General features: G+C 50.7%; 1 protein-coding gene across 2 annotated transcripts in view; it reads right to left on the bottom strand.

Annotated features, from left to right (window-relative positions):
* Window positions 1-310: 310 nt before the first annotated feature.
* Window positions 311-14865, bottom strand: part of Umodl1 (uromodulin like 1) — a 58251-nt gene continuing 43696 nt past the window's right edge. Inside the window, exons 17-22 of one of the 2 annotated variants that reach the window (XM_076558472.1) lie at window positions 13013-13158; window positions 12307-12543; window positions 11938-12097; window positions 8482-8560; window positions 2042-2253; window positions 311-1204 (exon numbers count right to left, since the gene is read on the bottom strand). In XM_076558472.1, the coding sequence (XP_076414587.1) occupies window positions 2066-2253; window positions 8482-8560; window positions 11938-12097; window positions 12307-12543; window positions 13013-13158 (810 nt within the window). In that variant the 3' untranslated portion in view covers window positions 311-1204; window positions 2042-2065. The remainder of the gene's footprint in view (window positions 1205-2041; window positions 2254-8481; window positions 8561-11937; window positions 12098-12306; window positions 12544-13012; window positions 13159-14865) is intronic. The other variant, XM_076558473.1, reaches the window with a different exon arrangement.

Here is a 14865-nt window from a genome sequence, read left to right as displayed (position 1 = left end):
TTACAGGAGCACAGACAACAGCACACGACCTACTAACTGCAGGAAAACCGGTGAAATGTGAGAGAACTTCAAACTCCAAAGAGCTGCCTGCTCCTGGGCTCAGTAACCAGGGTTTCTGATCTTATATATTTTTTCTCAAGAACAGTCAATGAAAAGTGATGAGATGAAGTCGGAACTGATGGATGAGACTTGGGGAGCCCCAGCACCTCCCTGGAGCGTCCGGCACAGAACCAACTGGCCCTTAGAGGTACTAAGGGAAACTGTCACGTGAACTGCACCACACAGGGGGAGGCAGCACAGCCAGCCAGACTTCAGTGCAGGAGAAATTTATTGCTTGAAACACAGATTCCTGTTTGTCATTCTTACTCCAAGAATATGCATTAAATCAAAAGACCCATTCCCCTAAATATTCTGTGTGACAATCACACACAACAGAATTAAGCATACCAATGAAAAGCTAAAACCCATTGTAATTCTAATCTCACTATTGCCTTAGGTGTGAGCTAGCTAACCATTCTGGTCTTTCAAATCATCAAAGTAGAGGACCTGTTAGCAACGTACATACCTCCCCCCACCCCTCCCCTGCCTTATTGTGGTGTAGTGGGTAAACTGCCCCTTCCCCTTTCTGGGATTACATGAAAAATGGCCATGGATGTGCCGTGGAAGAGTAGAGCACACACATCACGTGTCTATCACTCAGTAGAAAGCTTCCCGTATTCATCTAGGACGTCTTGAGTCACCGAGTAAGTGAAAGCCACTTGCTGATAAGCAGCGCAGAGTTAGAGTGTTTGCATGAGGACCGTGACACAGCGGAGAATGTAGCAGGCAGATCCATTCATGAAAGAGCATCCCAGGCACTGTCCAGTGTCTGCGAAGATGTGACGTGTTATGTAATGGTCGGTGAGCGAGAGTCACAAAGGCAACTTGAATGTCAAAGCTGGGAAGGCTGAGCCGGTAGCTTGGGTGGTGGAGGAGCCATGTTGGATTTGAGGGCGAAGGCCGCTCCAGCACTCTGCCCACATATTCAGCAGACCTGTCTCGGGCCTGGTGGATGTTGTTCCGCAGCTCCAGCCTCTTGGGGGCAGACAGAGGTTGCTGTCGTCGTGGGGTCTAATCCCCAAGGGCCACAGAGCGCCCAGAGTGCCACAGTACTGCCCAGAGTGGAGTCCTGCCCGTGCTTGGTGAATGAATCACTTACAGCGCCCTGTGTGGGGAAGGAGGTCACAGGGTCAGTCTCCAGGTGGGAAAGGAGCCCTCCATCATCAGGACCCACAGCCGTAGATCCACCAACCATGGAGCAGCATCCTTTTAAAAACTGTGTCCCTGGGTCCAGTGAGATGGTTCAATGGGGAAAGGAACTTGGCACCCAAAGCCTGAAGGCTGAGATCAATCCCTGGGACCCACAGGGTGGAAGGAGAAAACCAAACTGTAAGTTGTCCTCTGACCTCTCCTACACACCGCTCAAACAAATAAATTAATACAAAAATTAAGTTGTCTGCTCCAAACATCATCAAGCAGCAGTGTGGTGACTGAATAGCATTTGCACCGTCTGAGCTCTCTTAGCTGATGGAGAGGTGGTTTGAAGCTATAGGGGGATGTGTGTGGACTACGTACAGATACTGCTCTCTGTGGGAGCAAACTATACTCCCCCCACCCCCCGAAAAAATACCAGACCAGACCAGACTGACCAGAGCACTGTGGTGATCCAGTGGATGCATTGCACTCCCAGGACATGAAGGACTGTCCCAGTGAACACAAGGCCTTCGTGGATGAGGCTGGGAACCATCCCCGGCCAAGATGTAGGGTGGGTACCAGGATCACTGCACTACCTCTGGCTTCCCCGAGACCACGGTGTAAATGGCAGAACTCTTGGCTGATCTGCAAATGGGCCCTGTTCCCTCTCTGACTGCTCTCAGCTGCTTTTGGGAGGGAGAAGTTTGTCAGTTAGGGATCACAGAGTTCCACCCCTTGCCAAGGGGCCACTCTGTCATCTCCACAGGCGATGGAGGCAGGGTGTCGCATCGGACACGCTCGCTCTTACCCATCTCCCGATCAGCTGGGACTCCTACTGAGAGAACACCTGGTAGCTGAAGTCATCGGTCTGGATTCTGAGACTGTATTGCCCCTTCATTCTCTGGTAACGCACGATCAGAAGGGCTGCCGCCCCAGCCACCACTGTAACCGCAGCCACCGCAATGATGATGATGTAACCAGTCCCCAGGCCTGGCTTTGTACCTTCAGGTTCACCTGCGGCTGGAGATAGGCGTGGGGTAAGAGAGGTGCCCATGTCAGGGGAAGCACGTGTCTGTGCCTGGCACCTGGCCCAGCAACTGTAAAGCTGGTGGGAGGCAAAGGCTGTGCTTAGATTGGCGGGAGGGGCTGGATCTGGGGTGCTCAGTCACTGCTTCTGAGCAGCGCACTCCGAATTTAATCTGAGGCCCCTCACAGCAAAACACCGCATGTACCTGTGGGTCAGCAAGGGAGGCGGGGGGGGGGGGGGGGGGGTCCTCACCCCGTGAGAGCAGCTCAGCCTGCAAGTGTGCAAAGAGAAGCCTGCAGGTAGGCCCCCTCACTGCTGGAGAGCCAGCCAGCTCCTCATGGGGAGACACAGCTGGGCCTGTGTATCACCTACATCCGAGAGCGGGACCCACCCAAGGCCAGAGCAGCAGCCAAAAGTCCAAGAGCGTAGCCTCCAAAGAATGGAGGAAAAACACCTCTCTAATGAATGCTCGTACAGCATGTTCATGGCCATGCTGCTTATAATAGGTGTAATGTAGACACACCCCCAATGTCGGTCAACATGTGAATGAATGGGCCAGTTGTGATCAAGCCACACAATGGAGTTTTTTGTTTGATTTTTTTTTTTCCTATTTAGTTGGTTTTTGAGATGCAGTCTCACACTGTAGCATGAGCTGGCCTGGAATTCACTACGAAGCCTTAGTCTCAGCAATCCTCCTGCCTCAGCCTTCTATGTGGTAGGACGATGGGTATGAGCCCCACTATGTGCAGTTTATACAATGGAATATTATCAAGCCACAAAAAGGAACAGAGCTCTGGTGGCACATGCCGCCAAGGAGACAGTGTGTAAGGGATCACAAAGGACCATGGGTAGTGAGACCCATTCACAAGAACTCTCTAGGACAGGCAAACCAGAGACAGAGAGAAGACTGATAGTTCCGGGGCCTAGGGAAGAGGCGGCTGTGGGAAAGGGAGGAGGCTGTTAAAGGGTCCAGACTTGTTTTGGGGTGTGGATGTTCATTCACACCACAGAGATGAAGAGGCTGATCGCTGGGCCACACAGCACCCGATTCTCTTCCAGAGGGCTGCCTAATGCTAGGTGGAACATGTTCTCCATCTTTAAATGTTCATACTGTCAGGGTTGGGAGAGATGGCTCGGGGTAAGAGTCCTTGCTGTGCAGGCATGAGGACCTCAATTTGAATTCCCAGAACCCACACAAAGGCTACAGACCTGAAATCCCAGTGCTGTGGGCATGAAGGCAGGAGGATGCCTGGGGGTGGCTGCACTCACTGCTCTAGGATAAGGGAGCCACCTTGCCTCAAGAGACAAAGGTGGAGAGCAAAGGAACAGGACACCAATGTCCCTTCTGGAGTCACACACACACACACACACACACACACACACACACACACACACACACCTCACATTGTAGGAAAAAGATTGGAATCACCAACCAGCCCCTGGCCTGCGCTCCAGTGGCCAGGGCCCACAAGTGCTTTGAGCATTAGTGTGACACATTGTCAAGAGTATCTACAACAGAGATGAGGGATGGACCTCAGCCATGCTCATCCCCCATCCCGTCCACCTCCAGTATTCTGAAAAGTCTGGTTAGGAAGAGCCTGAGTAGTCTGCATGACTCAAATCCCATTTCCCATCCCCGTGGGACTTGTAGGGTCCCACAATGAACACAATGCTGTCTTCTAGGATGTAGACCAAAGGGAGCACAGTTGCCCCCACAGTGGTCCTGGGTTTCCCTCTTGGCCACCTAGACAAAAGCTTTCAACCAGACAACCTTGTTTGAGGTGGGGGTACCCCCCAGTAACCACAACTGTGAAACTTCCCCAAAAGCATGGGTCCTCACGCCTGGTCAGGCACCTTCCCAGGAACACAGAAGAGCTGGCACCAGAATCCAGCCCCCAAGGGCTCTTCCTTCCAGGAAGGGGTTCTTCCCAGCACAGTTGGGGTACCTGCATTGAGGATGCTGAAGCAGAGGCAGGAGACTGGCCCTGTTGGCACTGTGAAACAGACACTGTGTGACAGTCCAGACTGTCAGCCCTTGAGAGCATGGAGCCCCTGTCCTGATGCTGTCTGTCCCGTCTGGTCCTGCATCATGTCACTAACTCAGAGTGGGGCCTGCAGGCCAGGCTGTTCCCTGCCAGGGTCCACAATAAGTCTGAAACAGAGAGCAAGCTCCAGAAATGCTTGTACAATTGGACACACAGTGTTCCCTGGGACGAGGCCTCTGTCTGTCCATGTGAGACTCCGAACATCACAGTGTGACTTGTGTGGGTCTTGCCATCAGACCCTGTCTCTACAGGAAGCAGTTTAAGTGAGGAGACACTGAGCACATAGAAGATGTGACCACGGAGTGGAAAGTGAAGACAGCCAGCAAGCCCCTGGCATACACGTGACAAACCCACATTGGCTCTCCCACCCGGCACATGTGTAGTTCTCAAATAGAAATAAATCCCTCCCAACACACACATGGTCCCACACACAGCAGAAGCAAGGCCTCCCAGCACACACATGACCCACACACAGCAGAAGCAAGGCCTCCCAGCACACACATGACCCACACACAGCAGAAGCAAGGCCTCCCAGCACACATATGACCCACACACAGCAGAAGCAAGGCCTCCCAGCACACACATGACCCACACACAGCAGAAACAAGTTCTCTCAGCACACATATGACCCACACACAGCAGAAGCAAGGCCTCCCAGCACACATATGACCCACACACAGCAGAAGCAAGTTCTCCCAGCACACATATGACCCACACACAGCAGAAACAAGCCCTCCCAGCACTCATATGACCCACACACAGCAGAAGCAAGGCCTCCTAGCACACACAAGACCCACACACAGCAGAAACAAGGCCTCCTAGCACACATATGACCCACACACAACAGAAGCAAGGCCTCCTGGTACTTAGAATCCCAGCTCATATACTCTAGAAGTACACAGCAGCCTCAGTAACCGTCCTGGACATTTGCACATCCCCCAGTCATCTCACACTACCCACATCTTTGCTCAGCAACACAAAGTAAGCAGGTTGAATAGTTGACTAGTGAGGCGGTAGCCACAGGAGATTCCCAAACAGGGTTAAAAACAGGCAGCACGTATTCAGGATGAAGGAAGACTGAGTTTCCCTATCATCATCAACACGTGAAAATATGTGTACGAGTTTGTCCCAGGAAAAGACACATCCAAGCCCAAATCCAAGAGCTGCAGGACTCATATGGAAACAGGGCCACTGTAGGGGTAAGAGTGATGAGGCCACACTGGAGGGGTTGGGCCCCTCACACAGTAGGACTAGTGTTTTTACAAGATGGCTGCAGTGGGATGTAGCTGGGCTACATATAGCAATCTGGAGAACCCCAAAATGGGCCACAGCCCGCGGGACCTGGAAGAGGCTGGCAGGATGCTTGGCTGCAGGTCTCAGAGGAGTAGGTCCTGCCCACACCCCCATCTCAGACTTCCGTCTCTTGGAACTGTGAGGGACTACAATTCTGTGGTCCTAAGTCACCCAGTCCACGGTGTTCTGTCATCACAGCTCAGGCTACTTATGCGCATGTGGGCTGGAGTGGTGGTATTGGTGTTGGAGGAGCCCTTTCCACAGACGTGGCCCTGACCCTTTGACAAAGACAAGCAGAGGATTATGAGCAGCCTGGCTCTGCCTCTGAGGCCCAATTCACCACCGTTCAGCTATGTGAACGCATACAATCTCCCAGATCGTAAGGCGAATTTCATGCTTCCCTGAAGGGGAAGTGATGGTCACAGTGGGGATAGAGGCCAGAGCCTGAAGGAACATGTCTGCTGACCTGTCCCTGCAGGTTCCCACAGCACTTCAGCTAACACCACCCCTGCAACAGAGCAGCCCATACCAATTGCAGGTGCCATGGGTTGAGAGTGATTTTGATGCCCATTTGTTTGAGAATATTGTGGAAATAGAAACAAGACAACAAGAAAGTGTGGTGAGCAGGAGGACCATTGAGCTTTGGTGACAGATCAGTCACACCCTTGTGCAAAGCTCTCTGTACTGGCCTAGTGTAGATCTCTGCTTGGTGCAAATGGCAACAACCAACTTTTACCCAGAAGTGACCGTAGGCCATACTCTGTCTGAAGTAGGAAATAATGTCACCATTTCACAAGGGGAGAATGAGGAATGAGAGGTGGTGTGCCCAACATCCCAAAAGTATTATCATCAGCCCAATTTTAAATTTAGGGAGCCTCACCAATTAGGGACTGTCAAAGGACCTGTATTTCACACCCAATACAACCCTGGGGGGTAGGCATGGAAATTTGCTGTAGCTACAGCCTTACAAAGGAAAACCAGCATTCCTGACACATAGTGGATGGAGGAAGAGAGGGATGTCTGTCTGTCTGTCTATCTGTCTATCTGTATACATGTATGGTGAACAGGCAGTAGATATACTGATGAATAGATAATTAATGGGTAGATGGATAGATGAATGCGTGGATAGATGGATTAGTGAAGATTAAATGCATTCATGGAAGGCATATAGATGGATACATAGATGAATGATAAATGGATGAAGGCTGGATGGATCAATGGAAGATAGATGATGAACAGAGGGTGCACGGATGGATAGATGGTGATGGACAGAGTCAATAATATTGCAAATACCACACAGCTCATACATCAGCTCTGATCAAACTCTGGTCTACTAACTCCAAGTACAGTACCTCTCACACTCTATTGACATTTCCCTGACATCTATGAATGAATGGAGAGGTTCCATTTCTATTAATGAGAACATGTGATATACTTATGCTCTTTCCTCTTGGAGCCCCAGGTTGACCCGTTATCTACAGCAATTTAAGAGGATAATGAGTGGAGAAAATGCATGCAGCTGTAGAATCTAGACAAGCAGTTACCTGAGGACCCCCCTGCACCTAGGTCTCAGAACACAGATCATCAATCATTTGTGAACCCCCACCTGGGTCTAGAACCACCTGAGTTAGTGAACTAGGGGTGTGCCTTGGCAACTGTGCCTAAGGCTTTATTCTCACAATGCTTGGATGAAAAGCAACAGTTGAGAAACTCCAGCTAGAACCTGCCTGCTGATTCCCTTGTCCTCTTACCTGGAACCCAGCTTCTACCCTGAGCCTGCATCTCAGCTCCCACCCTGAGCCTGAATCCCAGGAGCTGTTATGCAGGAAAATACAGAGAGGCACAAGACCATCCAGGTTAGGAGGGAAAACTAACAAAAAGAAAAGCAGCCAGGACTAGGCTGAGCAACGGGAAAAGCTTGGATCTCAATCTGGCACAAAGATGAGATGTCGAAGAAGACAAGGAAGAGGAAAGTGGCCAGGGATGGCACTGGGTGGCCCTTGAGGAGTGTCCCCTTGAGTTGTCAGGGCTTTCTTTCCCCTCTCACTGGCCAGAGCTGACCTCCTCAGCCACACTCAGCTGCCAAGGAGGTTGGGAGCTATGGTTTTTACTCCAGTAAACCTGAAAATTCTTACTATAGAGAAGAGACAGAAGTGGAGGCATCTAGAAACTTCTGTCTTAGTACCCAAAGCATGCAGATTCTCTATTTTTTCAAATAATTAGATCATATGGGGGGGGGGAGAAATATGTTTGGAAAGTTGATTCTGAAAATACATGAATATAATCACCTGGTAGGCATTTATACTCAGGAGGGAATGAAGTGTGCTTTTTGTTTATCTTCTGAATTAAACAGCTTTTTCATGTGGTTGTGCAATTATACATGTGTGCACACATGTATACACATGCCCTCTCTCTCTGTGTCTCACACACACACAGAGACACACGTATACACACACACACACACACACACACACACACACACACACACACACACACACACTGTGGCTGTCTATTTACAGAATGGGTTCTTCTTCGTATCCACTTGACATTTACTCAGGGTCAAAGACCTTCTTGGCTTTCTAGAACTCAGGTCATAGGAGCCCATAAACTCAGTGCTCTGGACCCCTGGAAGCTGGGACTCTTCCCCACAGCATGACCACAGAATTAGATTCCACTGCTCAGGGTGGCCAAGAGGAACAAATCCTATCCAATATGTGACAATCTTAACCCACGAAAGCACCCAAGACTCTTGAGGAAGATTTTAGCCACTGTTGTGAGTCCTTTAGAAAAATCTCTAAAGCCCCATATTTCAAACAGGTGCTTTTCACACTGGCACTTTGCAGATGGGATCGTTTCTTTGCCTTTGAAACCCAGAGGACTCACCTGCAGACCGATGGAGGGGCCCCCAGGACATCTGGTGCTCGTCTTCACTGCTTCTCAGCAACCGGAAGTCATTGCAGCTCTGTTTTTGACAAGAGAAACTTCACAGTTGTCCTGTGGTGCTTACAGGGCATAAACTCACTGTCTAGGGTGTTCCTCTTCTGACCCTGACTATCTAGTCCTCTAGAACAGCGTTATTGAGCAATTGGATGGGTAAATCTAGACGGGGGTGTGGGAGCAGGGTAGCCCTAGCAGTGGACTCTGGTGGGACATTACCTGCCTTAGTTAGGGTTTCTATTGCTGTGACGAAATGCCACAGGCAAAAGCAGCTTGTGGAGGATTTATTTGCTTTACATACATGAGTCACAGTCTATTGAGGGAAATCAAGAAGAAGGCAGGAGCTGAAGAGAGGCCATGAAGGAAAGCTCCCTATTGGCTTGCTCCCACGGCTTGCTGGCCTGCTTTCTTATACAATCCGGACCACTGGCCCCGGTGGGCTGGGCCCTCCCGCATCAATCACTAATCAAGCAAAAGCCCTACAGAGTTGCATACAAGCAATCTGATGGAGGCATTTTCCTCTTCTAAGTAACTCTAGTCTTTGTCAAGTTGACAAAAACAAACCAAAGCACCGCCCAAAGCAGAAGAGGCATGGAGTGGGGTACGCTGGGGTACACATAGGGGAAGACGGAGGGAACATCCCTCCCTAGGACCATGCCTCAAACACTCAACCCAGACACAACCTTTTGTATCCTCCAAAGGTTCAACCAGACCTTCACTCCCCCGGATACCTTTGCCTTTCAAAATCACTGTGTGGCTCAATGGTATGGTGCAATTTGCTCCCTATATACCCAATATCCACCATGGTCTTCCAAAAAAATGTTGGCATCCCGACCCCCGCCTTCTAACTCCGATTGTCTTAGTAAGGGTTTCTATTGCTGTGATGAAATGCCATGACCAAAAGCAACTTGGGGAAGAAAGAGTGTGTTTGGCTTACATGTCCAGAGTCACAATCCACTGAGGGAGGCCAAAGCAAGAACTCACACAGGGCAGGAACCTGGAGGCAGGAGCTGATGCAGAAGCCATGGAGGGGTGCTGCTTACTGGCTTGCTCCCCTTGGCTTGCTCAGCCTGTTTTCTTATAGAACCCGGGACCATCAGCCCAGGGATGGCACCTCCCACAATGGGCTGGGCCTACCAGCTTGTCCATAACCTGATCCCAGAAAGGCATTTTCTCAACTGAGGCTCCCTCCTCTCAAATTACTAGCTGGTGTCAAGTTTACACAAAACTAGCCAGTTGACCTTGTTTGGAAAAATGATCGGGTTGAGATGAACTCTAACCCTGGAGGTGAGGTCTAAAATGAAGAGGGATGTGGACACACGGATGGACTTGAGGGAAAGAACTTCTGTAAGTCAGGAAAGGGCGAGGCCACTCTTCTTAGTCGGGCAAGGCCACGGCAGAGTCTTCCGCACCACTCGGAACCCAGCCTGTCAACACCTGTCTAACATTTTAATGGCTCAGTCATACCTTGTCTGGCAGCCTTGGGAACTAATGGAAAGCCCACCATAAAGGAACTCGTGGGGTGGGGGTGGGGATCAGGCTGCAAAGACCTGAGAAGCAGCAGCCCCTGCAGAGAGAACGTTGCTAGAACTGCTAGCCCTGCTTCTGCGAACTCTATGACTCCAGGTGTATACTGGGGCATGCCCCTCAGTGTGTGTCATGGGGAGTCAACTGTGCCCGCAGGAAGACCTACTATGTGAGAAAGTGGAATGACTCACTGTGTCTCTTATCCACACCCTGCTAACGGCCAAAGGCTTGTCACTTGGAAAAATTCCAGCGTCTCTGTCACCCTCAGAGATGGGTACAGTATCGAGCATGTCTCCCAAAGGAGGAACACACATAGTCTGGGTAAACGACAATGCAAATTACTGATAAGCTCTGTGTCAATGCTGAGCACAAGGAAAGAAGAAGCTGCTGGAGATGTTGACGGCTGGTGATGTTCTATTCACAGGGCTAATGCGGCATTAATGTGATGTTTTACACCTCAGGAAAAGGAGAATGCGCACAGCTGATCGGGGGTGGGGGGGGGGTGGGGGGGGTAACATGACTGGTTAGTTTTGTTGTCAACACCTAGGGAGAGAAACCCTCAACTGAAGCTTGCCTTGATTGGATTGGCCTGGGGGCACATCTGTGGGACAGTTTCTTCATTGCGATTGGACGGAGGAAGACCCGGCCCACTGTGGGCGGTGCAGTTCCTAGGTCTGAGCCAGCCAGGGGGAGCTGGCCGGCAAGGAGCATCCACCACCCTTCTTTTTTGTTTCCCCGAGGCAGGGTTTCTCTGTGTAGCTTTGGAGCCTGTCCTGCATCTTGCTCTGTAGACCAGGCTGGCCTCGAACTCACAGAGATCCGCCTGCCTCTGCCTCCCGAATGCTGGGATTAAAGGCGTGCGCCACCACAGCCTGGCTTCGCCATCCTTCTTGTTTCAAGCTCCTGACTTGGCTTCTCTTGATGATAGGCTTTAACCTATAAGCTAAAATAAATCTTTTCTTCCCCAAGTGGCTGTAGGTCATGGATTGTATCACAGCAATAGAAAGCAAACCAGAAAACTCAGGTGTAGCCCCAAGAGGCCTGAAGGGAAGAAGAAGGGGGCAAGAGAGGGTAATGGTGAATGTGGTGTATGTGTGTGTGCATATCTGTTGTGTATGTACATATGTGAGTGTGTGGTGTATGTAAATATGTATGTAGGTGTGTATATGTAAAAATGTGTGTATGTGTGTGTTGTATGTCTATGTATGTGTGTATGTATATGTATGTGTGTGGTATGTCTGAGTGTGTTGTATGGTATGTGTATATGCACATGTTTGTGTGTATATAGGTATATGTATATATGTGTGTGGGGTGTATGTGTGTATATGTGGTATGTATGTATGTGTATATGTATGCATGTATGTGTATATATATATGTGTGTGTGTGGTATGTGTATGTGTGCATGTTTGTGTGTATATAGGTATATGTTTATATGTGTGTGTGGTATATGTGTGTGTATGTGGTATGTGTGTATGTGTATATGAATGCATGTATGTGTGTGTGTATATATGTGTGTGTGTGTGGTGTGTATGTGTAGTATGTGTGTATGTGTGATGCAAGCAGAAAGCTGGACCATGGCAGGAGGAAGGTGAGATGGGGGTAAATAAGAACAAAGTATAACTATATATACATATGAAAATGTCACAATGAAACTCAGTTCTGACCAAACAATTAACAATAAACCCTCAGGAAGAACATGTTTAGCCTGAATCAACACAACCCACATGTGCTACTCCCTGTCCTGCGCTCTCCCGCCAAGCTGCATGCTTCTGAGCACTGTCCCCCATGTCCTCATGGGTAAGCAACACCTCTACCAAGCAGGAAAGTGCACCCCCACCCCTGGCCCCCGGAAGCAGAGAAGGAGCCACGCTTACTATCCTGCACGTGTTCCTGGAGTTCTCCATGCACACTCGCAGCTTGCAGTGCAGGTAGACGATGGAATTGTTGACGAAGGAGAAGATTCTCAGCTTGAACTGGGCCTTGCTGGAGTTGCCGTTCTGGATCACACTGGTGTAGGTGTTGGGAACAGGGCAGCTGAGGGAGGGAACGTATCTCTTTAAGTCAGCTGCTCCCCAGGCATGATTCTCGTGAACATCTGCCCCTCATGGGTATCCCACAACCTCCATGGAAGTCTCAGGAGCTCATCTCGCCCCAAACCCAGACCACATCAGCATTTGCCTGGAAATTCCAAGCGGTTCTAAGTAGGCAGCGGGGCTGGGCGAGGCGATGTGGCCTCTCTCTACCTGTTGTTGATGAAGCCGAAGGTGATGGGGTCCCTGGCGTTGCTGGACGGCGTGGCCCAGCACTCGGTCAGCACCACCCTAAGGCTGCTCTTCTGCCCGTGGAGCCCCACTTCGATTTTGATCTCATCACTGGCGGACACGCTATAATTCTGAGGTATGGGAGAATCCCCGATGAACAGCTGCATTTCAGTGATGAAGCTTCCGGTGCCGTGGAGGTCTTCGAAGATGGTGTAGACCCTGTGGGGGAGAGGCTAGGTGAAGCTTGCTTTGTGCAGTCCTTTCTTCTAGTTCCTCCCCCACAAAAAGGGGTTCTGGGGGGGCTCAGAAGCCAAGGAGGAGCCCAGGTGAAGAGAGGTGATGCACGCAGAGCTGGCTGCAAGCAAAAAGCCTGACTCCTCTCTGTGTGGGCGTTTGCCCTGGAGAGAGGGTGGCCATGGCGGAGGCTGTGGTCTGAGGAGCTGGAGGCGGCTCTCTAGAGGCTCTTCCTCCTAGCTGATGGGCCACAGGGAAGGTATTTGGCCTTCTCTAGTTAATCCTATGAAGGAGTGGGGCAGAAATGGGGGAAGCTGGCAGTTAGCACAAGTCCCGTCCACTTGTGTGGACAGACTCAAGAAAGCCCTCGAAGGATGGACACCCTAGAGAGCCTTCAAGCAAAGGTGTTAGAAGGAGCCCAAGCTGTGTGGAGGTGAGGCAGCCTCCCACTCACCCCCACTGCGGGGTGTAGCCTGAGGAAGTCAGAAGGTCATTGCGGAAGGCGCAGTGGATGGGACTGAGGATCTGCAGGTGGTGGATGACGCCCTCCGGGGACAGGTCATTCTTCAGTGTGGTGGTCACCACTGTGCTGGTCATGTTCTGTGCATAAACAGATGGGGTGTAAGTGATCTCCTGAGCCTCAGTGTGCCCCAGTCCCAACTGCAGCTATATTCCAGGTACTGGAGGGTAATCCCCAGAAGAGTGAAGATCCTGACAAGTGTCCCCTGATGTCACCCAGAGATTTTCATGTCAGGCATGGGTTCCTACCTCAAGAACCCATCCTACTTACCAAAAGGAGGTCAGCCTACCGACCATGTATGTGCCATCATATGTGCACAGCTGTGTCCTTGACTCAAGCTGTATCTTACTTATCACGTCATACCAAGTCTAATTAATGGCGTGTTGTCTCTCAGCATTCCCCCAACCCAGCCGGACTGAAAACAGAGGCAACGCTAACCCTCAGTCTTCAGGCCCCTGCATCCTGTCCCTGCGAAGAGGTGCTGACACACTGGGAACAGCCTGGCGTGCAGAGGACACTTGAGAGCACGTGGTATGGCTACTGGTCTCACTGTTGGTGTCCTAGTGGATGCTCTTCGGACACAGCAGTTTGTGAGGAGCTGCAGGGGCGGGGGGGGGGGGGGGGCAGGGGGGGTTGGACCCCTCATGGTGGCTGCTCATCTGTGGGCAACTGGGATGCTTTAGAAAGTGGAGCCCTGCTGTGGATATTGCTCTATATAAATAAACACTGATTGGCCAGTAGCCAGACAGGAAGTATAGTCAGGACTAACAGAGAAGAGAATTGAGGGAACAGGAAGGCAGAGGGACACACTGCCTACAGCTGCCGCCAGGACAAGGAAGATGTAAGGTACCAGTAAGCCACGAGCCACGTGGCAAAGTATAGATTAATAGAAATGGGCTGAATATAAGAGTAAGAGCTAGACAATGATAGGCCCGAGCCAATGGCCAAGCAGTTTAAATAATGTAAGAGTCTGTGTGTTTATTTTATAAGTGGGCTCCGGGACTGGCAGGACTTGGCGGGAGCTGGAGAGAAATCCTCCAGCTACAGAGCCCAGATGGAGTAAGTTAGGGCCCTGGGGGGCCCTGGAGGGAACACTTGGATCTCAGCACATGCTGGTGCACTCCCCCTCTCTCCCTCCCTCCCTCTTCTTTCTCTCTCTTCTCCCATCCCCTTCCTCCTCCCCTTTCCCCCTCATCTCTTTTCCTTCTCCTATCTTGCTCTCTTCTCTCCCTCTCTCTCCCATTTCCGGCCACCATGAGGTATACAGCTCTGCTCCGCCATGCTCTCCCGCCCAGAGCAATGGAACCGACCAACCCAACTGTGGGCTGAAAGCTCTGAGTGTCAGCCAAAGCAAACCTTCCCCTCCCGTAAGCTGACTTAGCTCACCGTGACAGAAATATGACTAACACATATGTATACTCATACATATGTATGAGGAAAGGGAACATACATGTGTGCACAGGTGTATTCACACATGCATAAACATGCACATTCATGCACACACATGTTCCCACATGACTTCTTGGATTTCTCATTTTTCCTACCTTCCCCTCCCATCTTGCTTGGGTGCAGAGCACTCTTTAAATCCTGACTCCAGCCAACCCCAGAAGGCCCATTGCAGAAGAATGCTGCAATGTGAGGCTTGCATCTCCTTCAGGATTCCAGTGTACCGACTGTGACAACGTGGGCCTGACTGACTTCCTCTTTTGGGTTCTCTCACTTAGAAGTCAGAGGCCCAGGAGTGAAGACCCTGCCGGCCCGCCTGCCTGCCCTACCAGGTGCAAACC

Source organism: Peromyscus maniculatus, chromosome 21 (assembly GCF_049852395.1).
Source record: "Peromyscus maniculatus bairdii isolate BWxNUB_F1_BW_parent chromosome 21, HU_Pman_BW_mat_3.1, whole genome shotgun sequence".
Lineage (NCBI taxonomy): Eukaryota > Metazoa > Chordata > Mammalia > Rodentia > Cricetidae > Peromyscus > Peromyscus maniculatus.
This window is presented reverse-complemented; position numbering and strand designations above follow the sequence as displayed.